The sequence below is a fragment of the Erithacus rubecula genome, assembly GCF_903797595.1.
Source record: "Erithacus rubecula genome assembly, chromosome: 2".
Classification (NCBI taxonomy): domain Eukaryota; kingdom Metazoa; phylum Chordata; class Aves; order Passeriformes; family Muscicapidae; genus Erithacus; species Erithacus rubecula.
In genome coordinates this window covers 67,113,281-67,138,943 of record NC_136685.1, presented here as the reverse complement: position 1 = coordinate 67,138,943, position 25,663 = coordinate 67,113,281, and the positions used below count along the sequence as shown (strand labels likewise).

Genomic DNA, 25,663 nt, shown 5'->3' with positions numbered 1-25,663 from the left:
TAATTATTTGTTGCAATTTTAAAAGCTGTTATAGTTTTGTTAAACCGCCATACAAGTCACTAATCAAACAGCTTTAAGAATTTAATTTTAAAAATACAGATATATACATCACACACACACACATATATATATATATATATATATATATATATATATATATATATATGTGAAACAGAAAAGCAAACCCTCTCCATCACTTATTTGGTGCATAGTCCCCTGAAAGTTAGGAAAATTGTGGCTGCTACAGAACCTCAAGGAGCAGCAAATTACTGTAGCCCGAATTAACCCAGGTAAACACCTCTTCTCTCTTGTACCAGCATTTGCCTTTCAGTCTTAATTTTTCACAAAATACAAAGATACTAAATGGCAAAACTTGGGGTTTTCTTCCCCTCCTTACATAGGTGACCACCTATGCAACATCGTAGGAGCTAAAGTCACAAGCTCCAAGTCATTTGGAAATAGACTTTACAGATGACAAAGCATAGGCTAAATAGTCTCCTCAAGACAAAAATTTAAATTCAATGCATTCTGTGGCCTACAAAAATTACTTTAGAAAACTACAACTTTCAACAGAAATTAAGCTTGAGATATAGCTTGCAATGTCAGGGTAGAAGCCAATGATTATCATCCTCTATTTTAAACTGACAAGTGCAAATTCCTAGCTCTTTAAAGATGGTTCTTCAGGCTTTAGCTACTGGTTTTCTAGAAGCATCAAGATCCTAGAAATCTATTCAGAGGTTGGAAAACAGCTTACCATAAGCTCATTTAGTGCCTTTACATCAAGCAACATCACCTCAATTTTGCTTGAATCAAGTTTTCTCAATTTCCTTGCAAAACAAACTCCACTGGAGTCATAGGAGGATGAAAGAGATGATCCTATGTAAACTCAATTTTCTGAAAATGCTGCAGGCAGATTTCCTCATCACACCTTTCAAAAGCCTTTAAGTACACATTAAAACTAAGCAATGCTATAAGGCTTACTAAATCACACTCTTTGACATAAGGAGCAACTGTCAGACTCTTCTACATTCCAGTTAGTCACTGTACTCATTGCTTCCCCACAGAACTAACAAAAACCATCAACCAAACCAACCCTCCACCAATCCAAACACTAATGCAGGATTAAAACAAAGTAGTCAATCACTGAATCCTCACAGTAATTTTTACCAAATTAAGACTTCTACAGTTTTAAATTTGTAAGTGATAATCTACCTGGTTACAGGAAGTGATATCCAAAGTACTCGGTTTTCACTACTAATCTTAATTGTTACTTGCTGTAAAGGTTTAGACTAATCCCCAAACTTGTTTTCACATTATAAACTTGTACAATGTCCTCTGTGCTTATACACAAAGTACCTGTACATATTATCATTAGTAAGAAATAATGCTGAGATACACATTCTCCAGCACATTAAACCTGAATTTTCATTACATTATTCACGTAATTACCGTACTACAAATTTAATGCAAAATATATCAGTAATAAGGTAAGATTACTTTGTTGATACAATAGAGGAAACCTGCTTATAAGGTAAGAAAACCAAGAGGCATAGCTACTGGAGAAGGGATTATAACAAAGAAACCAAGCCAAACCAAAAAAGGCAGCTATTTGAAGTATAAATCCATCCTTTGGCACAGCTTTTCTAGTTAAATGCAGTATGATGTTTGTTTGCAGAGCTATAAACCTGATTACCAAAGTAAGAGTTAATCTAGGATAAGCTATTTCAAAGTTAACAAGCTTCACCCTCAAACTTTATCCCCCTACTGCTTTTCATCTGTTGCAGGAAGCTTTCCATGAAGAAGAAGCAATTCCAATCTTCAAAAGAAAGCCAAAGAAGTAATTGTGTATCTTCAGCATATCTTTGGAACAGAAGCAACAGTTCAGCTCCTCCTTAAGGTCTGGCCCAGCAATGTCCTGAGCAGCACTACAGGAGCCACAAACAAGCCCAACCCCTCTGAGAGCTTTCCATGGAAACTGGGATCTGCCATGGGCATGACCAGAAAGACAACCCCGGCAATGTGACATAAACTGCTCAAGCCAGTTTCATTGACCACTCATCTGAGTGAACTGTGAGACAGGTGATACTGCATCATCTTGATGCCAGCTTTCAGCAAAGAAACACCTCCATTTTTCTTGTTTATCACTGAAAACTTCTCTTAAAGCTACCTGCCGTAAACACGGCATCTCCATGCTGTACATTCTGACCTCTTCCTTGTAAAAAAGATTTCACTGACTCCTTCTCTTCCACAGACTTCCCCAAAAGAACTCCTACTGGAAAGCTGCTGGACTGCATTACAAGACACAGCAGAAAGCTGAAACTCAGAGCTATAGCACATACTAAGAAGAGTTGAATCTTATTGTATGGCATAATTTCAAAAGCAGAACAGAAGCCTCCCTGAAATTAGATAAATGTGCTAAGCTTTCATTGCCATGGAGGAATTAATCAAACATTTACAATTTAAAATAAAATAAAAATGCATGGTACTAGTAGGCACCACATACAGAAATACATTAATTTCCAAATACATCAATCAGTGAGTCTACATGCAATCACTAGACTAGCTGTGATATTTTTTGAGAAGTTAATTTCTTAAAATGTGTCTTTAAACCAGAACAAAGGAAGAGAAAAAATACTGGCATCAAAAGGCTATAATGTAATTTTAAAGTAAATTTATTGTCAATTTTCGACTACCTACTGTAGTGACCAAGAAAAACCCATTTGATTGCAATATCCAAAATGTTTATATTGAATGTTGAAAAATCATGTCTATGTAATCACTAAACTTCCCCTCCCTTTGTACTTTATATTTCCTTCCTTGATAAAACCCAGTAATTTGGAAAATTGACATGCAATAGCCTAGGAAAAGAGCCCTGAAATTCTAGTCCAATAGTACTGAACACACTGCTGAGCTACAATTAGGTCAACAAGCTCTGGCTGTTTGGAAAAACCAAGACCATGTTAGCAATCCCTTTTTTTTAAACAAACATATCTAGATATATTTCTTTTGCCTATTGCTGTACAGTGCATTTTGAAAGAACACACTAAGTTCTAATAAAAACCACCAAAATGGAAAAACCCCACACCTTTCTTCAGTGCCTAGAAAATGATAAAAGCTGTACAAAATTATAATAAGTTTAGACTCTTACCAAGGCTGGAAACCACAGAGCTTTCTTTTTATCCACACTGAAGCAGTCCACACACACAACTTTTCCTAGTAACTCATCACTTTGCTTCCTATCATCTTCATCTTCATCGCTGGAAGAGGATGAAGATTCTTCTTCAGGACTAAACAACAGAAAGAGACTTAAAACTCAACTACTCAAAACTTGCTTATTATACTTACAGGAGATCCAAAGCTAATTATCAAAGAGGCATAAATAACATTAATTGCCTGTTAGATGTTTTGGCATAAAAATGAACAAAGTATTTATAATTACATTATAGTAACAATCCAAACATTACAAACTCAGAAATGCACGTGTACTACTACTAATATGTGTAAAACCCAACAAAAACACCACCATGCACCCATATGGGGGAAGAGAAAAGCATTGTCTGGGTATTCAAAGCGAAACCATTCTGCCCTACATAAACACTGTTCAAAAATACTGTTGCAGTCGTGGTTTTGGACCAATGGTAAGCTAAACTGTTTCAGGTTTCCTTCTTAATCTCTCTGTGCTTTTACTTTAAAAATCACACAGAATGGAAAGCTATTTTGAGAGGGGACAAACCTCTGAAGAAGAAACATCAGATACAAAGATGAATAGCAAAGAGAAAGTCTATTTCTCCTTAAACAGTTCTTTAAAGATGTGCAGTGAAGCATTTCTACGACTTTCAATTTCACATTGAATGAAGTGTTGGAATGTAAGTAGATGGACTAAGGTGCAAATGCATTTTCATTTTAAAGGCTTCTGACTCATTGTTTTGACTGTTCAAGTACTAAGCTGCACCTGGTTTTAACCATATGAGGAATCTAAACGTACAAACTAGTCCAACTAAAATTACCTGCAAACCTGCCCCCTCAAAAAAAACCCAAACCATTTCTTAATGCTCTCTATATATCTTTTTTTAACAATCACTTCAAAGGTTAATTCTCAAAAAATATACAGCAACTTCAATGAGCAGAACCACCATTACTTTAAAAGCTATCTTTTAGAGTACAAAATTCAGTATTAACAAAAACTCACAGTTACCATTTGTATAACAGAAGACAACTGACAGACAGTTTAAGGAGAATTTCCTTTTCTCCACCTTAAATTTATGTTATTTCCAGTGATGATAATTGTCTTGGTTTAGCATTGTTTCGGTTTATTTTTTTTTCCCCTAAACATTCTTTTTTTTTTATGTGATGGGTTTTTTTTAAAACACATGGAAGCCTTTCAGAATGCTTTCTGGGGTTCAAGAACCTCTTGTAGGAAGAGAAAAAAGTCAAAGACTAAAGAAAAAGCCAGAATTATTTTAGAGAGACTACTTCTTAACTCAAATTGCACAGATACTGCCATAAGTGTCTTTCAACTCAGTTAACTCAGTATTAGCTATAAGATAAAGATAAGTGTGCTGCTTCTGACATAACAATGTTCTGTACAACCCAGTCAGACATCTCAATGATGCTACAATCACACTCTCTGCGGCAACACCAGCTTTTTTCAGCTTTTTCTTCACTATCTTACAAATTAATAACAACTTTCTGAGTAAATTTATAGCTCCTCTACATATACAGGGCAAAATTTACTTCAAGCTATTAAAGGTGCAAAAAGGTAACCCAAGCATGAAAACCAATACACCTAAAGATTTTAAGCAAACAGGCAAAAACCCCTCACATAAACCCACACACACAGAAAAAACCTCCCAAGCCACACACAAAGAAGAGGCACTGGATTACATAACATTGCTTTATCAAGATCAAGGGTACCAAGAATTTTGGCACCTAAGAAATCTCAGAATTTTGTTTTTATATCAGTAAACTTTGTTGTAAACTATACTGGAAGTAGTAGGATGAAACTGCTTCACAGGAAGATCCACATGGATATGAGGACAAACTTCTTCACTGCACAGGTGACTGAGCACTGGAGCAGATTGTCCTGAGAGGTTGTGGAGTCTTCCTCACTGGAGATGTTCAAGAAGCATCTGGATACAATCCTGTGCCAGGTGCTCTGGGATGACCCTACTTGAGCAGGGAGGTTGGACCAGATGAGCCCCTGTGGCCCCTGCCAGCCTGACCCGTTCTGTAATTCAGTAATACTGTTCATCTATTTCTAAAAGCCCTTCAGAGACCCTGTATTGAGAAACCAAAGCTCTACAGGAGGATTCTGGAGCCTTCCATAGACTTCCTAGCAGCTGGACAAAGACTGCACTGCAATTATTTTAGCTTGAGTCCAACACATTTACAACACTACAGAGATGTTTGTCAATACATAACATCACATTTCAATTTGGGATGTCATTTTTTTTTCTTTAAACCAAGAAAAAGCTCTTGCCTATACCCAGCACTATTTTAAATATTGATTACATGAAGACTTGAAATGCTTGAATGCAACAATAAACAAGAACTTGACTTTCAAATGTAGCGCTAAACAACATTTTTTCATCCACCCTCCTGTTTTTTTCATTAAGAGAAGCTTGAATGTACAAATTATATATATATATACATATATATATAACTTGGCACACACTGAAAGCTTCAGAACTGATTACACACACCACAGATATCAAAATATTTCACTTACATATGATTGGATCTCCTTCCCCTGTTTGTTTTCTTTCCTATAACAGGAGTCCCAAAGTGTTCAGGATTGGTGAGTGGAAGCTGATCTAATGTCTGTTGAAATGAAAAAATACATATGCATATACATAAGAAAAACCTGGCATAAGTTATTCTCCAAACCACCTGCCTCACTGAAGTAGTTTTTGTCAATAGAGACTCTGTCACTACCAAATAAATATAGAAATACATCATACATGTCATGCTTGGATTTTAAAAAAGGAATGTGTTTTGTTTTGCAGTTTTTTCAACACTTTCTCTGCACCTCTGAATAATTAACTTTTGTCAAACACACACAGACAATTCTTTCCAGAAGTCCTGCCTTTGGATCCTCAAAACACAAAGAAATAAGTATCAGGTATTCTGCTCACCTGGCATATTCCATCTCTATCAGAATAATTTTCTGTCTATCCTATCATTAGACTAAATCCTGAATCATCTACTTAAAAATTAATAAAGATCCCCTTTGAAATGAAACAGAAAGATCACTCAACAGCAGCAAACATGACAACTTCTCTGTATTGTTGGTTAGTAAATCATACTTTGATATGTGAGAGAGATTCTAAAACAATTTTAAAGAGGCTGCTATATTGATTAATTGGGAGGGTGTTAATTGATGCTTTATCAGCCTCAAAACAAAAAGAGAGGGAAAGAAAGAACTTTGCCTCTTCAGGAAGAATCCCTCAACAGAAGGAATTAATGGACATGCAGTATCTTCTCTCCTTAAGCCAGCTGTTACCTGTGTAAATGATAACCATTCCAGACTTGAAGGCTCCTGGTGCACAATAATTTTTTGTACAGCCACTTATTACTGTTCTTTGAAATAAGGCAGAAAGCCTTCCAAATTAAATATAGTCCTCTGACTCCAATTTCTTTGTCATGTCTGAATTTTTCAATGTGTAACACTGAAAAGCATCTGAAGAGTATTCTGTCTCAGAGAGAATTAACTTAGGGACAATAAAACCAGCTTTCTAGAATCTAAAAATAAATGTATGACTACTTCTGAGTGTGGTGGACATTCTAAAAGATTCCACACCACACACTTGGGAAGCAATATCAGAACAAGACAACAATGGGGCACTGGCCTAATTACAAAAGAAATTTTATATGCAATTTTCCCTGCTGAGTAGCTGTGCAATCACAAGGTAATTATTAGAAATGTACAACATGTTTCATTCAGAGCTGGTGACAGTGAATTGCAAATCAGTGACTTCTGGCAAAACATCAAAAGCTTAGATGATAAAAAAGATGATAAAATAAGAAGTACCACTCATTTCAAAGTAAGGTTTCTTTGAATCCTTTGAACCTGACAAAATAATCCGAATTACTCTCATTCCAAACAGGCTGCAAAGCAATGTATGCAGACCACAATTTTCAACCCATGTACTCTAAGGCAATACTTCTGAAACCATATTAAAACAGAATTTACGGAACAGAAGAAATGTAATCTTCAGTTGGGCTTATCATCAGTATCATTAACAAAAGACTAATTGAAGGAATACCATACTCTTTAAAATTATACAATTTCTATCTGAATCTAGATTTAGGCAGCTGATTAGGCTCCCACCTTTGCCTATCTTTAACCCTGATTTAGGATTCTAGCAAACACCTGAATCTTCACAAGAATGCAGCAGGGAAACAACAAACTCAGCTGACTGCAATAACAGCATACTCACAAAGAGCAAAAAATTCCATCTTCAGTAGCTCTCCAATAAACAAACATGTTTACATAAATCTGCCCATCCATCCAGATTGTCTTACATAATAGGAAGGAGTAACCTTCATTCGGAAATTCCAATTATTTGGAATGTGCTACAAATGTTTGCATACTTTAATGTGCAAGTCACCTCTAAGACATGACCAGCTTCAAAATACTGGCAACTTCTGTCAAATAAACAAGTAACAGCAACTCATTATTTGCCATTTAAAAGAAAAGCATTTATGTTTCATCAACTATTACAAATTGGGTTGGACCATCATGCACATTAGTTTTTTATGTTATAAATTATATTAATTTTTCATGTTGTAAGTATACTGTGATTTTTTTTTTTCCTAATACCTGCAGATAATTTTTTATACAATGTGAAGTAGTTGTGTAGCAGGTTTTTTGTGTGATCTACAATCTACAAGTTATCAATAATATAAAAATGAAAAAGATAAACTGCTGATTTTATTTCTTAACTTACACAGTTTGGTGAAATCTAACTGCAAGACTTGTTTTTAAAAGAGAAAAAGCCAGACCCTGGGCATCTCACTTTGCATAAACCCCAATTATATGGATATGCACAACATTCTAAAACCTGAGGTAATAAAAGTACACTTTAAAATTTTTGTAAATAAAAAGTTGTAATATAAAAACTCTTCAATTACCTCACTCTCAGCAAAATGTCTTTCTCCTTTTAAACACAGGGAAGAGCGTCTCAGAGTCTTCTCATCACCATCATCAAATACTGTCACCAGACAAAAGTGAGGAAAAAAACCATTTCTTTTTAACTCAGGGTATTAATATGCAATTAATTTACATGTCAGAAAGAATGGGATATATATTCCTGTAGTCAATCCTTAAAATAAGCCTATGCCCAGGTAATGCTGCAGATCCAGTAAAAAGTTTCACACATCAACTAAATACAAATACATAAGCTGCTCTCTCACCATAGGCTCATTTACACTTGCATATGTTGAGTAATCACTAGTTGAGCAGACAATTCATGGTGTCATGAAATTAAATTCAACAGACTACAGTTCAAAAACTATTTTTCTAAAATTTGCAATTTTTAAAGAATTTAATTGCACAACTCCTGTGGTATTCAAGTGGAAACTGTGCTTACCGCAGAGAAACACAAATAGATAATTACAGAAAAAAGCTGCAATTTAACGTTGTATGAAAGTCCAATATCTTTCTCTATTGAATTCATGCAACCACGCTAGAGAACAACAGTGATATCATCCTAAGGAAGACGACAATAGTCAAAGTGCTGACAATCATCAAAACCAGCTCTACTGACAGACTATGGAACTCCCAGTATTTAGACTTTTTGCTGTCTCTGCTATCCCATGGTCAACTGGAAACAAGTTCTTAATACAGTTCATTCAGCTACATACATTATCCTTTAGAATCCTGAAATGCACTGTACACATTGAAGGTGGGGTCTTCAGAACCTGATAAACTGGTCATATTAAACGTAAGATTTTGTTGTGTTCTGCAGGTATTTAGCAGATTAAAACCTGCTGACAAATTTTAGCTCTTAGGTTGTACTTGCACTGTTCAGTGAGACAAGAATTCATCTCTTCTCCACTCATGAGCAGACATAATAATTATATTCTTGCTGCCACACAGCAGTGACCTCTAAGACTTTCGTAGGCACAAAAACAATCCCATTAAAACATTAAAATATTACATTAAAAAAAATTCCAGCAACTTCTTAACATATCTCCTTCACCTTTACTTAAACATCGTCTTCTGTCCATCAACAGATCAAAGTAACAGAATTAAGAGTATGTCTGCAGACCAGCAAGATAAGAGATTCATTTTAGCAATTTCTTGTTTTCAAATGGAGAGTGCTCTACTCTTCAACATTTACTAATTTAAATAAAAAAATATAAAAAGTAACGAGGTACATAAAGATTCTTGACTAACATTAACTTGATATTAAAGAATCTTTTATCTATTTCTGTTAATTTTTCACTCCCATATAAAATTGAGTACTGTTGATGAAGAAGCTTCTCCTTGTAACTATAATTCCCCAGCTCGTCTTATAGACTACAGTAATTGCTGAACACTGTTCAACTGTGTTACAGTATCAGCTGGAGATGCACATCCCTCACTTCAACATTTGAAGAGAAGTATCAATGGCAAGGACTGCACACAAACCACATAGATTTGGAACTGCATCTCCAATGGTCAACACATAATTAAGCCCCCCTCTGGTCAAGTGAAGTAAAAGTCAGCAGGTTCCTAATCCAGTTTCTGTTAATTAACAAAACAGTCTCATTACATAATGAGAGATTAAAAAAAAAATCTATCCACTTCAAGAGATAAGCTGACTACAGCAGAGGTAAACCTATTCAGAGCTAGGCAGGTAGCCACATAATGTGTCCTACGTGGTAATCTAGTTGAGCCTCTTCCCTGCCAGAGGGCATCTTAATCTTGTTCCATAACATGAATACTTTCGGAAGAAAAGCTTGACCTCCCTGAAAGACTTTATGTGGCCAGCATGGCACATATGGCTTAATGACTATGACATTCTGATCTATTGGAACATCCTGAAAACAATCTACTGAGTAAGCACTGGGAGTGTAATGTATTTAAAATCACATATTCTGAAACTGCAACAGAAAAGACAGGGAAGGCAGGGAAGAAAAGAGACAACTTGCAATCAAATCCACTTTGAATTCTGTGAAAAAGTATTGTAATGGCAAAAAAAGTGCAGAAGGGGATAAGACTACTTTTGAACATGCATAGTTGTGCATTTTTAGTAAAGCAAATAATCCTGTCATTTTCTTTCCCCCTCATAGTAATCACGGACTTTAAAAAACATTTATATGAATGACAAAACAGTATCTGGTTACCAGGACTTAAATACCTTGAGCTCTTTGAGGATTTTTTACAGGGCAGGAAAATCTAAGGACACTTATGTAAGTATGTATGTGCATGTGTGTGTGTATTTATATATGTCTGCCTACTACATTTACAAGTTTTATTCATAAAAAAAAATATACAATGTCAGATAAATTTTAGAAGACTATACTAGTTAGATTTTTAAAATATTTAATTGAATTTTTGTTTTCCTTTAGTAGGAAAGCAGTAGCACCAAAAAATCCACAAAAGCAAATTGATGTACAATTTCTATTCAGACAAGACCTGAAGAATACAAGACAACACACAGGGATGCTGAAAGCAACTTTGCCCATTCTTCAGTGTAAAAAGAGGTCTCAAGCAGCCCTCAAAGGGTTATTCCCCTCCAGAAACTACTGCAATGGCTCATCTGGTCTTAAGTAACTTTTGAAAAGGTACTACTTCAGATGGATCTATGCCTTCACAAAGTTTTTGACCAAATCAGAGCAATTTTATTCACAAAATCATTAACAGCAAATAATTAGATGCTTCTCAGCAAGTGCTAGGACAACATTAGGTAACTGCTAGTTAAGATGTGTGCCAATTCTGAAATCTGGTAAATGGCAACTAGATCTTACAGTAGGACTTTCACTCAGGTCTTCAAAGTCATCACTGTCAGTAAAGGTAATTTTTGTCTCGTTCCACTCACCCTCCTGACAAAGATTATTCTAACCTTCCACAGCTAGAGCAAATTCTCCATCAAAGTGCACTACACTACCAGCAACTGTGCCACTTTTACCAATTCTGCAAGGTCAACATGCTTTTGTCTGCTTTTATCTACAATCACAAGAGTTGAGACTGAAACCCATACTTCTTCCTATTTCCCAAGTTGAGGATTCTTGATAGACATCTCATTTGACTGCAACTTTGTGACATCTATCTCCAAAATTTAATCTGCATTAATTCCTATCTTACTCTTCTTGCTGAACTGCTAACCTCACACTTTCTCAGAAACATAAACATAGACATACAATACAGTTCTAACACCAGCTACAACATTTGCTTCTTAAAAGCTCTCATATCTGATCCACTTCTGTATTAATTACCAAAACACTATGTATGTTAATTCTTGTCTCTGTAAGTTATACTTCACCCCATCTTACCAGTCTCACCTTGACTAATAGATTCCACTTCTCCAACAGGGAAACAGACACATTCTCTTCAACACCTATCTGTAAGGTCTGACCTAAATTTAGAGCTCTATTCCCTTCTGAAAGGACTATGATTAGGGAAAATAGTGTCTTTCCCTAGTTCTTCAACATCCCTTCATTATCAACAATCCACACCTCAAAAGAACTAAGTCTCTCTAAAGTTCTTCCAAGATCTAGTCTTCATCTTCCTGTATCTACCCAGCAAAGGGCTATGAGGTTTCTTAAGAATCAATACATTTCCTGTATGTAAATTAAAAAAAACCTCCACACTCTTTTGGCTAGAGAGCATGTGGTATATTATCAAACATATGAAATATCAGATTATAAGAAACTATGTGTATTTTAACAGCAGCAGTTGTAAGGGCTAAGTCTGGAAGTGGGAAAAACAAGGAGTTGCAGCTTGTGTTTTAAAAGTACTTCTTTGCTTTTTTTTTTTAAGGATATGTGAGAGCATAATATGCTCCATAATATTTAACAATGGTATATTAAATATCTAAGGAGCAGTCACTAGTTATAAAGCAATTCACTACATCTTTATCTGATATCCCAATTTCAGATTGTAAAGGGTACAGTTTTTTATAAAAACCTAAAATAAGAAGTTTATCTTTGAAGGTTTTTCATAAGAACTCTGAATACCTAAGCATCTCCAAAAAAATCTCTTTCACCATGCTTAGGACATACCCGGGTCACAGCCTTATTTTAAAGTTGTAAGTTTTATATAAATACATAAATCTTTCTCTTACCTACAGTATACCAACTTGCATCTGTTAATTTGTTGATAACTGCTTCCTGGTATGTTCCATCTGGATTCTTCACTTCCACAACAGTTCCTACCTAAAATAGAGAACTCACTTAACACTGGAGAGTTTCTAAAACAGGAGATGAAATCATTACACTTTCATGTCAGCAAACAGAGATAATTTCTAACTTGTTCCATGTCAAATATAAAATGTTTTTTCAGTTCATTTGAATATACTTATATCCCTCAAACTTCTTTCTTCATTCCTTTAAAATAAGCCAACTAACTGTGCTGATTATTTCCTGCCAGCAGGTGGGGAACAAGAACCAATTTGAGTGATGTCATTCTCTTGTATAAGAGCTTTCCCATCAAATCCTCCTGCCGAGTTCTCCAAAGGAATGGTGACTAAAAATCAGTGCTAGCCATACTTCTTACCTTTAAGGCAAAAAGAACAAAGATGCCTGCACCAGCCTGTGCTGCATCCCCTTTAAAAAGAAAAAAGCTAACATGAAGAGTATACCATCTCTAACTTTGTAGCATTACCTTTTATGCTTTGTGATCCTATCTAGCCTATGTAATAAGTTGAACCTTCTACACTCACCCCATACAGTATATGCACATTTATGTCAAATACTGAAAAAAAATGTTTTTCAAAGCATTAGGACAATATAGACCAAATTTATTACCTTTAAGGGACCCTTTATGTGGTCATCTTGCACTTCCACTGTTGAAGAATCATGCCTAAAGGTTACCTAAAAAATATAATTCAACTGACAATCACTTGATACAATTCAGCAGCATAAGCACATGCAAACATCAATAGCCCTTCTCTTATTCTCATTTTACAGTTAATCACCACAATTATTCCACTTGCTGAAAGCTGTTTTATTAATACATTTTAGAAATACGAGGGGCTAATTTCTTAGTTATCAAAACTTCTAAAATATTTTTTATCTTTCACAATAGAATCATTATCTCTAAAGGAAATGACAGACATGAGTATAACAAAATTATCTAATGGTTCAAAATTATCTCTGCAGTTCTCTTAAATGATCTGAACTTCCTAGTACCATAGCAAGAAAGGAGAAAGTTTCAAGACTTCTGAGTACAGCTTTAAAGAAACATTTCAGTGCTTTGAAATCAAACAGTTTTAGCACCTTTATCTTTTGCTGATAAAAGTGCATTCTTCACTTCATGGTTGAAAGACTCACAAAAGTACAGGACACTGCTGTTGACCAAAGAAAATGAGCAACTCAAACAGGCTTTCAGTTAATGTCAGTCTAGCCTACACGCAGATTTAATTGGAAGGAAATGTAAAACAGCCAACTTTTCAGACTTTTAAAACTGGACTAAGTACATCCTATAAACATATTAAAGTATTTTCCCCTATCATTTCCATAAAGATACAAAGGCTGTTGTCTCTAATCCTACACACTCTGTCCTCAGAAAAAAAACCTGGTCTGGAAATTGAAATGTATGCTTAAGTTACCTATACACATTCACCTTTCATTTCATTATCAATTAACTTGGTTACACTGAAAGTCATAAGCTTTATTTCTACTCCAGTTTTAAAATTACAGGAAACTGAGAAAATTCTGGAATTACATTTTATATACGTATGTACATTTATTAACAAACAAATGATGTTCTGATGTTCACCAGAACCTCCTCTCTTGGTATACTGATGTTGAAGTATATGATGTTTTACTGTGTATTTGAAATAAGTAAGAATGTAACATGAGATCCAGCTGTGTAACACTAGCTCTCAACTACAGCACTCCTACATCAAAAGTCTGAGCTTGTTTCACAAGTGTACCCACAAGCACCTCCCACTGCTGTTGAGAGCTTCACTGTAGCACACAGAAACAGTACATTTTCCTTCAGAACCATAGTGTTCTCTAACACCAACTCTCCTACACAGCTTTCTCAGCGAGGAGATTTTAAGGAGTTTTGCAAAGAAGAGCACCTACAACCAGGACTAAGGACAATCTATCTTGACTGTCTGATCAGAAAACAAATGCACTAAAATGCTATGCTGCCTTCCAGGTGCTGCTTCAGTGAAATAGTCATTTATCTTCTGTCAGAACTACAGCAACACATAGATTTCTGAGAGTATGTTCTTTTCAGACCTGCACATCTCACTTGCTGATGGCAAATACTTTGTCTACTACACAGACAAAATTGTATCTTGTAATCAAACACCAAAGGATTTAGGCTAGGAATTAACTCAGCAAGGACTAGTCTTGTGAACTTCACCCTGACAGATACAGGTATTTAATTCTCTCTTTGCAGGAATCTATCTAGAAAGCCAAAATTTATTTAAGATGCAAAATAATCTGAAACCAAGGGTTACTAGTGGCTCAGATGAAATATCCAGTAGATCCATTCTGATTTATAGACATGTTTTTATTTACTTTCTGTAATTATCTCAAATGTATTTTGCAGCATAAAGGAACTCTATCCAGAACCGTGAGTCAGCCACAATGTACTGTTATGAAAGGTAAATAAAGCAAGATGCTATTGTGTATTCCAGAATGGTACTGGAGTTTTGACTCTTTGGAGGGGGAGTTTTGATACCAACAGTTTTTGCTTCATGAGATATTCATATGTGCTCAAAAAAACCGGTTATTAACACAAATATTCAAACTCCAAGCTCAGTGTGACACTGCTGGCCTTTCTTGAAGCAGAGAAAAGTGATGTCATTTATTTACTAGCCGGGGGGTTTAATTCTCACACTGCATTTAGCAGTGTGGAACTTTTCTGTCTCAGGCAAAAGATGAAGACATTCAGCACATTATCAACTTGCTTAAACTCAGCTGAAATTTTTATTTTCATCACTATTCTGAGAAGACAGTCTTAGTAAGTCCTATTACAGAAGATTTACTTATTTCTGTTTAACAAAGACCTACACAGAAAACAGTTTCTTCTGAAACTTCTGTGCAGGGTGCCCAAACACAAGTGGTGGTGGATGATGCTGCTAATTGTTTTAGGAGATGCTGCCAAAATAAACTGGCTCAAACAACTCTCTAAAAAAAGCTATAACAGTTCTGATAAAGTAGACTAATTCAGTTGTCACACCCAAAGCCTTGCCCTTGAGTCAAATTTGTACTGTCTTCAATACTTTTGAAAAGCCCAGGTAAATCTGAAGTTCTACTGCTTCCCATAAGTAAGTGTGCAATGCTCTCACACATCACTGTAGAATTCCATACCATATACAGAATTTGCCAAAGACTGCTAAACTGTGAAATACAGTACCTATTGATACTGAAATTATAAGTACATAGCACCTGCATTAAATTGAATGAAGTTATTAAATTATGCTGTGACGGGAAAGTTACCACGAAGGTATCTCCAAAATACTCTGGGAAGCAGAATTCAACAGAAGGAGAAACCACATAAAAGGAGACACAAACATATTTTACTTGTCTGAAGATTACAATACTCCATATCGAAATAATTTTGTTGCCTACTATCTCAGCAGAACATCTAGTTATAAAACTTAAATGACTGCTTTATACTAAAATTGACATTATGAAGTTAACTGACTTTCCTTCTCCTCTAGCAGTTCTAGAAGGCTAAGACATAAAATATATACTGGGGCCAAAAGAAACCCATTCAGCAAATGAAAAAAATAATGCAGGAGATAAACTACCAAAATTCCAAAGCACACCTGATAATGAGAATCTTTGTTAGAGCTAATACTGGGGAAAGTATGCATGTGCCAGAACGAGCTGAACAGAATTTCAGAGAAAAATCAGAGGGCCACTGCTAAGTTTAAGAACTACACATTCTTGGTGGAGAAATAACAATGTAAACAGATAATGTTACAGCACTTATGAAAAAATCTCAACCACATTACTCTAGAAAGCAACAACAGTTCTGGGGCCAAACTGCCCCAAGCGATAACAGTAACAGTGAACACACACATACACACACACAAAAAACCCCCCCAAACCAAATCCAGAAGGCTTTGTACAAAATCACACAAACAATTTACAGAAAAATTCCATTTCATGTCAAGATTTTTCTGTAAACCTTGCAGTGACCAAACCAAGTGGTAAAACTCATAGGAAAATACTTAGCACTGAATAATATATAGCAAATGGCCATCTAAGGAGGTGGGCTGAAAGTCCCCCAAAGAACTTAGTTAAGATTTCACTGATCTAGGCACAACAAAATTCCTGTACTGTAATACTCATGCTTAAATAGCAGTACTTACTCACTTTAACCAAATGGTACTGTAAAGCTGATGCTATTAAGAGTTTTGACTAACGAAATGAAAAGACCACTGATTTGCTCTTCTGGCAGATTTAAGACTAAAACCTTCTTGTTGTATTTAATATTACTATCAAATTAGTGACAACAGACCTTCCCACCAGGGTTTATGGAAAGTACCTGTTCTCTCTCTCAGACACAGCGTGAGGGCAAAGTCAAATAATGCACACTAGTTTATAGCATGCAATAATCTTCAAAACCAGGTTATCACCACTCACATTTCACACAATTTTCACTTAAATTTACAGTAGATATAAGAAAAATATTCTGCCACTGTAAATCTTGCAGAGCAAAAATCTAATCTGTAATTTCTAGGTGGTTTTGATCCTTGCTCAGTAATGTTTCTGTATGAGGTTAAGATGCAAAGCAGAAAAACAGTACTTCCTCCCTAATCAGAAGTTTTTAGGGCAACATTATCCCAACAAAAATAGACAGCCATTTTGCAGTGTATTGCTCTCTTTATTTCTAGAAATGACAATTTAGACTTTCAAAGAATATTAAAACGTGTATCTTGCAATTCCTTTGCAGAATTTTTATTTATCCTGCATGTGGTTTATATTGATTCAGTCGTGAACTAGCTGTCATAAAGCTTAGGTGAGACCCCCTGCTTGCTATGCAATATTGCAATATTGCAATATGCCAAGTGTTTTTTGGAAGGCAGAAGGGTTTCAACTTATTCCTGAAGCACTGCCTAGTTGCCACAGCTAAATGACAGTGACCTGTGCTCCCCAAGTAAAAGACACCCTATTAAAGCCTACTTTTAGAAATCTTAGCTATCTTCTAGTAGCATTCTCCCATACACAAGCCTACATTTACCACATTTTAATCAATTACTTTAAGGTCAGTCTATGGCAGTGAAGGTCAAGAACACACAGATGACAAAGCAGTGACATAAACAGAACATACTTATTTTTGTGGGAGTGGGGGAATCCCTCACATCCCAACAATAATAAGCTTGCTGTTATTTCAAATGCCAGCTTCCAAGGACAGGACTAAAAAGAACTTTCACACTGCACCGTTTTGAACATTAATGACTTTTTTATCCCTCCTCAAAAAGTGTTTGCAGGAAAACCACATACCTTGACTTTGACAAGCCTTTTTGCTGTCTTGATCTTGGCTTCACAGAAGGCTCCTCTATACTTTGCACTCACATCAGTGCCCACTGTGAGATAGGGAGGCTCATCAATTGCCTGGAACAGAAAGGAAAACAACTGCTTTTTAATTACTGACCACTGACAATACAGATACCACAGTCCACCAATTCCTGTGGAAAGAGTATTAAAAAACAGCCCAACGAAACTTAAATTGACAGCAACAGAAACACAAAACACAACACTAAGCTAATACAATGAACAGAATTACAGTTTTGTAATATACAGATATAATCTCATGATATAAGATCACAAATACAACAAAATGATACCACAGTTATCTACAACAAGCACCACATAGGCTTCCAGCCTCTGCACCATCTGAAGACACAACACGTGATCAATTCTGCTGCAATGGTGAAGGTTAACCAAGTGTTCTATCTTCTCCTTAAATTGCCTCAAGACCTGGTAAGTTGCATAAAGATACTGGTCTTCATTTCCCTCAAATAATTAAGGTTCATTTTTCATTAGTAAATAGAACAACTCTGTAGAGATTTTGCTTTTTCACTTTCGAATAAAGTATGATAAAGGTGACACTCATCAGGAGAGCAGCCCACGGGCAAGGTACAGTAGGAGACTGACAGAGACTAAACACACAGTGAAATTGAAGGGTCCAGACAAAAGACAAGGTTTTGTGACATGAAACACAGGAACAGGTGACACCCAAACAGGGAAATAAGAAGCAGAAGAGGCGGGAAATAAGAGAACATAGTTCAAAAATCAGTATACTGAGTGTGATCATGAAGGCACAGTTCCTTTAAAGGAAGTCCATATTCTCCCACACAACCTCTCCTAATATAATCTGGGTGAGTAGATTCCAGATAAGTGAACCACCAATGAAATATCACTTCATAGGCTCTGGGTGAGAAGAGGGAAGGCAGAGGGTAACACACAAGGGGAGGCGAGATTTGTTTTCAAGAGCTGGAAGCCTCAGTGGAGACCCAGACAAAAGCAAAGCAGAGAGATTTAAGCCCTTATCGAAGTTACACTGTGTTTGTGCCCCTACAGATCCAAACACAGTTTACAAGGGGCATCTCTGGCACATCCAGGTTCACTGTGGGAAAAATACAGAGATAAATCTTCACAGACATCAGAGACTGAGGTGCTTGTACTCAGTATCAGGTAATTCCTACTAGCTGCTTCCAGTCCTAATACATCAGAAGGCATGGAAGTGTGTACTTGAACACTTCAATGCACCATTTTTCAGAAATATAAGTTTTACAAATCTTGAAATTGAGAAACATTAGATGCTACAGGGTAAACTCCTTATTAATGATGTTTTTTACAGTGACTCTGTTCCAGCCTCTCTCTCTCACTGGCAGGCAATAGAGTGTATTTCTAAGCACTATAAAATTGGTTATCAATCTGCACTAAGATGATCAGAAGCATGAATGCACTACTGAACCCCTCGCTCTCTCTCCTGCATGTGTGGTATGTGACTGCATGCAGAGTAGTAGGATATACTACGCTGGTGGCAGTATATCCATGAACACCTATCCTTTCCTAATCCATCTTAATAGCAATAAAACTCCACTGAGATTAACAAGGAATCTGTTAAGCATGTTGGGATTCTGAAATTCATTCCCTCCTTGTTTGCAAAACAGTACTTGCCTTTGAGGCAGGCTGTAATGCTTTTTTCTTGCTGTACTTGGATGGACGCAGCAACAGGACTCGGTGATAAATTTGGTTTTGGTCAGTACTCTCACAAAAGTGAACCAAGAAGTGGCTGTTTCACACAATATGAATCTGAGCAGAGGAAAGCAGCAGTATTCTCTTGCAAAGACAGTAAAGCTCTAAAAGGGGAGCACCCCTCCTGCTCCACTGCACGTTTTAGTAAAGAAACTCATTCACACTACAGGGTTGATAGCATTTCATGCCAGTTTGTCTTCCAAAGCTAAAAGGAATTGTGAAGTACTGAGATTAATAAGAATGACAGATCCGAGATGGGTCCACACAGATGCACACAGCTACGATTCTCTTATAAACAAAACTTAAAGAGCTGGTTGTGTCAGTGTCAGTCTATACTTCCCTAAGAAGAATTATCACATAGGCCAATCCACAGTACCAAAGTGAACTTACAAAAAAAATATAGAACACTTTTTCTTAACTGCTATTGACACTAACTAAAACAAACAAAAAAAAAAAAGCTAAGCACCAAGATAATCTGAAGCTCTGATCTTTGAAAATTTACAGCAGAGGAACAGGCAAGTTGACAACCAAACTTAAAGCAGGACTTTAAATTCTCACAGAGACCATAATTACCAATATTATAATAGTGATTATTTTATCACTCCTCCAACTTATTCTTAATAACCTCTTCCAGAAAGAATATTCATTCAAAAGACAACAAATTAAGAACTTCTGTTACTACACAAAAGTTAATTTCAATCTCCAGCCTAAATCCTTTGAAATTACCCTTATTCCTTTCACTGCAATTAGTTAATATTTACTACTGTAAAGAACTTCAAAGTATAGCAAACATATGGATTATCTGATTACCAATTAGATATGTTTACTAGAAACACAGTATTGGAGCAGCTTGAGAAAAAAAAATGATGGAATATTTACTTTAACTACTACTATAAATCATTATATACTTTAAAAAAGTATCTGAAATCTTCAATGGATACATACTGGATTTTTTCCTGCAATTTCATTATTCCATTGAAAGATAAACTACATGGGCTTTCCCCCTACCCAAATCCCTTAGCCAAAACTTCCAAGGTATTTCCCTCTTTGTGTCAGAGCAACTGCTGAAAGTGGCAAGTTAAAATAATTAGCAAAATGTGATGCATCATAGTGAATGCAAACTAGAGAAATGAAAGTAATGACCAGAGTCTGGGACTCATTTCAGATAATTGTTACCATGACTTTGTCATTCTCACCAACTCTGAGTCACCTGTTCTCAAGCAGGTTTTATTCAATTCCACCAACATTAGAGAGATTAAAAATTAGTATACAGCTATTTTTACCTTTCTGTTATCCCTTCCCTGCTTTGTGCTTACGTCATTTATTAGACGTCCTTATGCTTAGGCTGAATTTTTATCAGGGTTTGTTTCTGTTCTTTTTTTAGGCTTTTCAGAGCAGGTTTCCAGAAAATTAAAAAACCCAAAAAACCCAAAAAAAAAACCAAGAAACAACAGTTTGCTAAAACGCAGCTAGAATTTAATAGTTCAGTAACCTTGGAAAAGGTACTGCAAGCATACTGAAAATATCTTAACAAGATTCACTGCAGTGGTATTTAAAGGCAAGGGGGACTACCCGACAATACAAAAAGTTCTGGGCTTCCAAAAATTCTTGAAGGCCTCTTAAACAACACTGTATCAGTCCCATATGCTGCTCAGCCTCTATTTTAAAATTGGCATTTACATTTTATATGTGAACATAATCACCTGCACTTTACAATTTAAAGATAAGAATCATCATTACAGGAGCATATCACAAACAATCAGTAAGCTTCTGTCAACAGCAAAACTGAAAAGTATGCCCAGCACACGCCATCATTCATGTATAATGAGATCAGGAACTTGTTTCATTCAGAGCAGTTTTAATACACACCCCAGGATATCCTGTCAGTGTTTCTATGTGTCTATATGCACTCTTTAGAAAATCTGAGAGTTCACACTGGAAGGAGAAAGTGAAGCTGATGATACTGCTCAGCTTGTTGGTTTGGTTGTTTTACTATTTTCAGAAGACTGGTATTGAAGACTTTCGTGGAGACCGGGGTTCCAAGAGGAACCAGTATTCGGTCTGTCGGAATGACCGAGGCCAGGCTGCGGCAGGGGAGCCGGCTCTGCGGGCTGACACGGGCAGACAGACGGACATCCGTCCGCACACGGACACCGGGGAGGGCTGCAGCCGGCGGGGGCTACGGAGGGGCTGCTCTGCCAAGAGCCCTTCCCCAGCAGCCGCCGCAGGGGGGCTGAGCGCCACCAGGGCGCTCCGAGCAGCGCCCCGAGGAGCTGGGACAGCCGGGCCGCTGCTCCAGCTCCGGCAAGGCCGCCGGAGGCACACGGCGCCCGGCTGACTCGCTCTTTGGGAGGGCAGGCGAGCACCGGCGCCTCTCCGGGGAGCTGCCGCTTTAAGGGGAGGGGCCGCAGCCGGGAAGCTGCCAGAAGTTTCTGGCTGCCCGAGCCAGCTCCGATCGCAGCCCGCCCTCGCCCTCTCCCCGAAGGCGCCCACGGCTCCGGCAGATTAAGCGCGGATTGCTGTACACTAAATTTGTCCCCTTAAGGCGATTGCCGGGTAAATCTGCACGCAGGGCTTCCCGGGAGAGCCTGCCGCTGCTGGAGTCGGGCACGGAGCGCCGGCAGCGCCAACTCCCAGGATCCGGCCGGGAAAACGTGCGAGCGCTGCCCGCGGCCCTGCACTGCGGCCGCTCCGGAACGCGCCCGGCGTTGAGCATCCTAAATCATCGGCCAAATTACTATTAAAAACAAAGTTCCGGCGCTGTCTTGGGTGAGCAAGAAGGGATAAAAAGAAAAGCACTTCCTGCAGTTTTCCACTCTTTATTAGGAAATCCAAACTAATGGACAACCGCCATGCTACTACTAGCACTTAATTTTGTTTTATTAATGGGAGTAGTATGAATAGTTTCTCTGCTATCTCAATTTACAACTGCTGTGCACGCAGAGGAGTTGCAGCACAGGCTGCCGCAGCTGAAAAGCTGGTTTACCACTTAAATAAGAACCAGTCTCTAGGTGACCAGTCAGCAATTTCCACCAATTCAGTGGCGGAATTTTCTTTGGCAGGAAAAGCAGGCTGCTGGAAGGGTTCTGCTCCAGCCTTCAAGCTGATTATACCTGGAAGGATTGATAAATGGCTACATGCCCACATCATAAAACAACCTGCACATCTTCTGAATTTGGATATTTGCACGGTATTAATACTTCTGGTCTTCATGTAAGAGGGAGAAAACACAGAGATCTCTCCAGAGCACTGTGGAATACATATTTTAACACTGCAATCTAAAATGGTAGCATCAGGCTTTTACATACATTTTAAAGCACTAAAGAAGTTCGGTTTTCCAGCACTTTTTTTACACATATATTTTTCCATCTACGTGGGATGAAATCATCCTCACATCTCTTTTTTCAACCATGTTGCATTACTATATTCAAATGCCTTTGTAAAGTCTGTCATGCCATACAGCAGCTGATAAAATTACGTTACATTGTGCTTTGCCCATAAGCACATCTAATGCGGTGTGTGAATGTATTATTTCTATCTCCTAATCTGTATTCTTCTGCACCGTGCACAGGATGTTCCAAGTAAACCACATGAAAACAAGATTAAATATTCAATCTAGAAACGTAGCAGACAGTTACTAGGAAAGCCTGCAGGACTGCTTTTGGAGTAATATAGAAAGAGAAAAACCTACCCTCAGTCTTTCATGTATATGAAGTCTGAAGAGCCAAGATTTCAGTTTGCATTAAACATTCAAAGTGCAGCATTTATCTGCTCTACAAGACTCTTGAGTCAAGAAACTAGTGATACATTTTCAACAAGCAAAAACCACCCCAGCTACCCCACAATTAATGAAAAGAAAGGACTCGTTCTGAAAATTTAAGATTTGTTTCATTTCAATAACCAAAGTTCAGGGAAAACTTGTTAAAGATTGAAGATACTCTCCCCCTGACAACCACCTGCCATCCAAATTATTACTGAGATTCAAAAAGAAACATCATAAGGCTCAAAATCTGATTTCTCACCCATAGTAACATGAGGAGCAGTGGAAAAACTTTTTTCCTACTGCCTATGGTATTTTCAAGATATTTTTCCAAGGGAAGTGTTTTCTCATTGTTTGTCTATAGTCCATAATTTAAGATGGAAACACAGTTTGCAAGTGGAATCATTACACACATACTTGACTATTCCATCTACAGTCATCCCAATCCCATAATTTAGTAGGAAAGCCACCAGAAAATACCCCACTACTTCAATCCAAATCAAAGCCACATCTTAAAGTCTCCTAACAAAGAGCAAAAACTTCACATAGCTGAAACCTTAAATTCCCTTTCCATCCTACAAAATTAGCAGCCACCTCAAAGTCATTCAATAGGCTTTCAGAAACTTTTGGGTCAATAAAGTCTTGAAAGGATTCAGTTTTTAAAAAGAGCATATTAAAAAAAAAAAAAAAAAAAAAAAAAGAAAGAGTAAATTCATTATCTCCTAGACAAGTTCTGAAAAAAAAAAATCATGAATATAGGTGAAAAAAAACCCACAAACACATAAAAAATTTCCTCCCCAAATACTTCCCCTAAATAATGCATTTAACTTGTAGATTATTACCTTAAATACTTTCAAACTGCAGTAAGTTCCACCCAACAGCAGAGATCCACCTACACACTGCAGAATCAATCTTTTAATAAGCAAAATCAAAGTGTAATTAGGAGTGCAAGATTTTGTTTATAGCTCAACCTGCTGTAGTTCGAAGGATGTTCAGCTTTATAGTAATACCAGACATCTTCAGGAAAAACTATTATTATAACATTTTTAATATATTCAATTTTGCAGATAATATTTTATAGTTCATTTAAAATACATTCCTCATGTATTTTCAGAGCAACAAAGCTAACAAACTTCTAAAACCTTTCTACAAACTCTATAACCAAGGCATACAATTCCTCAAAGGCAAATGAAGTATCCAAAACAAAGACCGAAGCCCAGAAAATAAAATATTCCTTTTAAAAAAAAGTAAATCCATTGGCCCATCATCCACCTTCTAGAAATAATAACACCACAACAGGAAGCAGGAGGAATTTTTCTGACACTTGCAAACTACAAAATCGAATAAAAGGCAGTGATGTTTTCCACATGAAAAGGCTATTACATGAAAGCCCAAGAGTAAGAGTGTGCTTTGAGCAAATTATCTTCTGGCTGAAAAACTAGGTTTTCACTTGCTTTTTAGTTTTGTTACTGTTGCACATTTCATAGAAAGGCAGAACGATTAATTTCAAAATTTATGAAGGAAAATGGTTCAATTTTATCAATATTTACCCACAAATTAAAACTATGTTAAGAAACATCCCGCCCAAACATTTGCAAGTTATAAAGGGGGTGGAGGGGAGCTCTTGTAATGAAACCTATTTCCAGTTTCAATTTAAAATCTACAGGAAGTTTCAAGTAACACCTCACCAACCTTGTAAGCAAACATTATACAGCACATAACTGTTGCAAAATGTCATTGTTGTCTCTCCCCTCGACCAAGCTGGAAGTTAGCAGAGCTTAGTGCACTGACGTCTGACTTCTGACAGCTCCAGCCTTCCCTACAGGTGAAAAGCGGATATTTTCTTTATTTCAAATTACTCAGTTAGATCAGTCCAGTGCCAAGCTTATTTAAAGTTCTTAAAGACTTGAAAGGCTTCAAAAGCTGATTTTCCTCTCCAAATAAAAGTGAGCTGTGGAAAGGATTTACAGGTTCTAAGATCATGAAGGACCAAGAGACTCAAAACAAGAAATTCAATTCAGTAATCACACGTAACTCTTCTTTTATTTATTATATCTGTATCAAATGCAGAATGGATTTTTATTATTTTTACTTACCCATGTAAAGCTGAATTTTTATGGAACTAATTCCTTTTTTATGGAACTGTAAGTTGATGAAAAAAATTATAAAAATATTTTAACTCTACTACTAAGAAAATAAGAAGTAATGATTTAAAGATTTTAAAAGTTAGACTATCCTAATCATTGCCAAATAGCAGCTCAATTCTCCATCCAGAAATTTACTGAGTAATTTAATTTCCAAACATCTAAATTGTAATTACCTCATTTCCTATTCAAAACAGCAAATCCAAAACGGTGACTGTGCTTTTAAAAATTACAGCATTTAGGTATTTTTTTCTCCTACCATACTGAATAAAATCCACTGAATTCTGATTCTGTTCCTAATCTGGTCACAGACTTGCTGCACCATGATGTGGCCCAGCAGGCTTGTACCAACTTTCAAGTCTGCAGAATGGGGGTA

General features: G+C 36.8%; 1 protein-coding gene across 6 annotated transcripts in view; it reads right to left on the bottom strand.

The window, feature by feature from the left end:
- Window positions 1-25,663, bottom strand: part of ARID4B (AT-rich interaction domain 4B) — an 86,389-nt gene that overhangs the window by 38,481 nt on the left and 22,245 nt on the right. For all 6 annotated transcript variants that reach the window (XM_079298473.1, XM_079298474.1, XM_079298472.1 and 3 more), the window contains exons 3-8: window positions 17,623-17,733; window positions 12,955-13,020; window positions 12,273-12,363; window positions 8,134-8,213; window positions 5,729-5,820; window positions 3,149-3,287 (exon numbers count right to left, since the gene is read on the bottom strand). In XM_079298473.1, coding sequence (XP_079154599.1) covers window positions 3,149-3,287; window positions 5,729-5,820; window positions 8,134-8,213; window positions 12,273-12,363; window positions 12,955-13,020; window positions 17,623-17,733 — 579 coding nt within the window. The remainder of the gene's footprint in view (window positions 1-3,148; window positions 3,288-5,728; window positions 5,821-8,133; window positions 8,214-12,272; window positions 12,364-12,954; window positions 13,021-17,622; window positions 17,734-25,663) is intronic.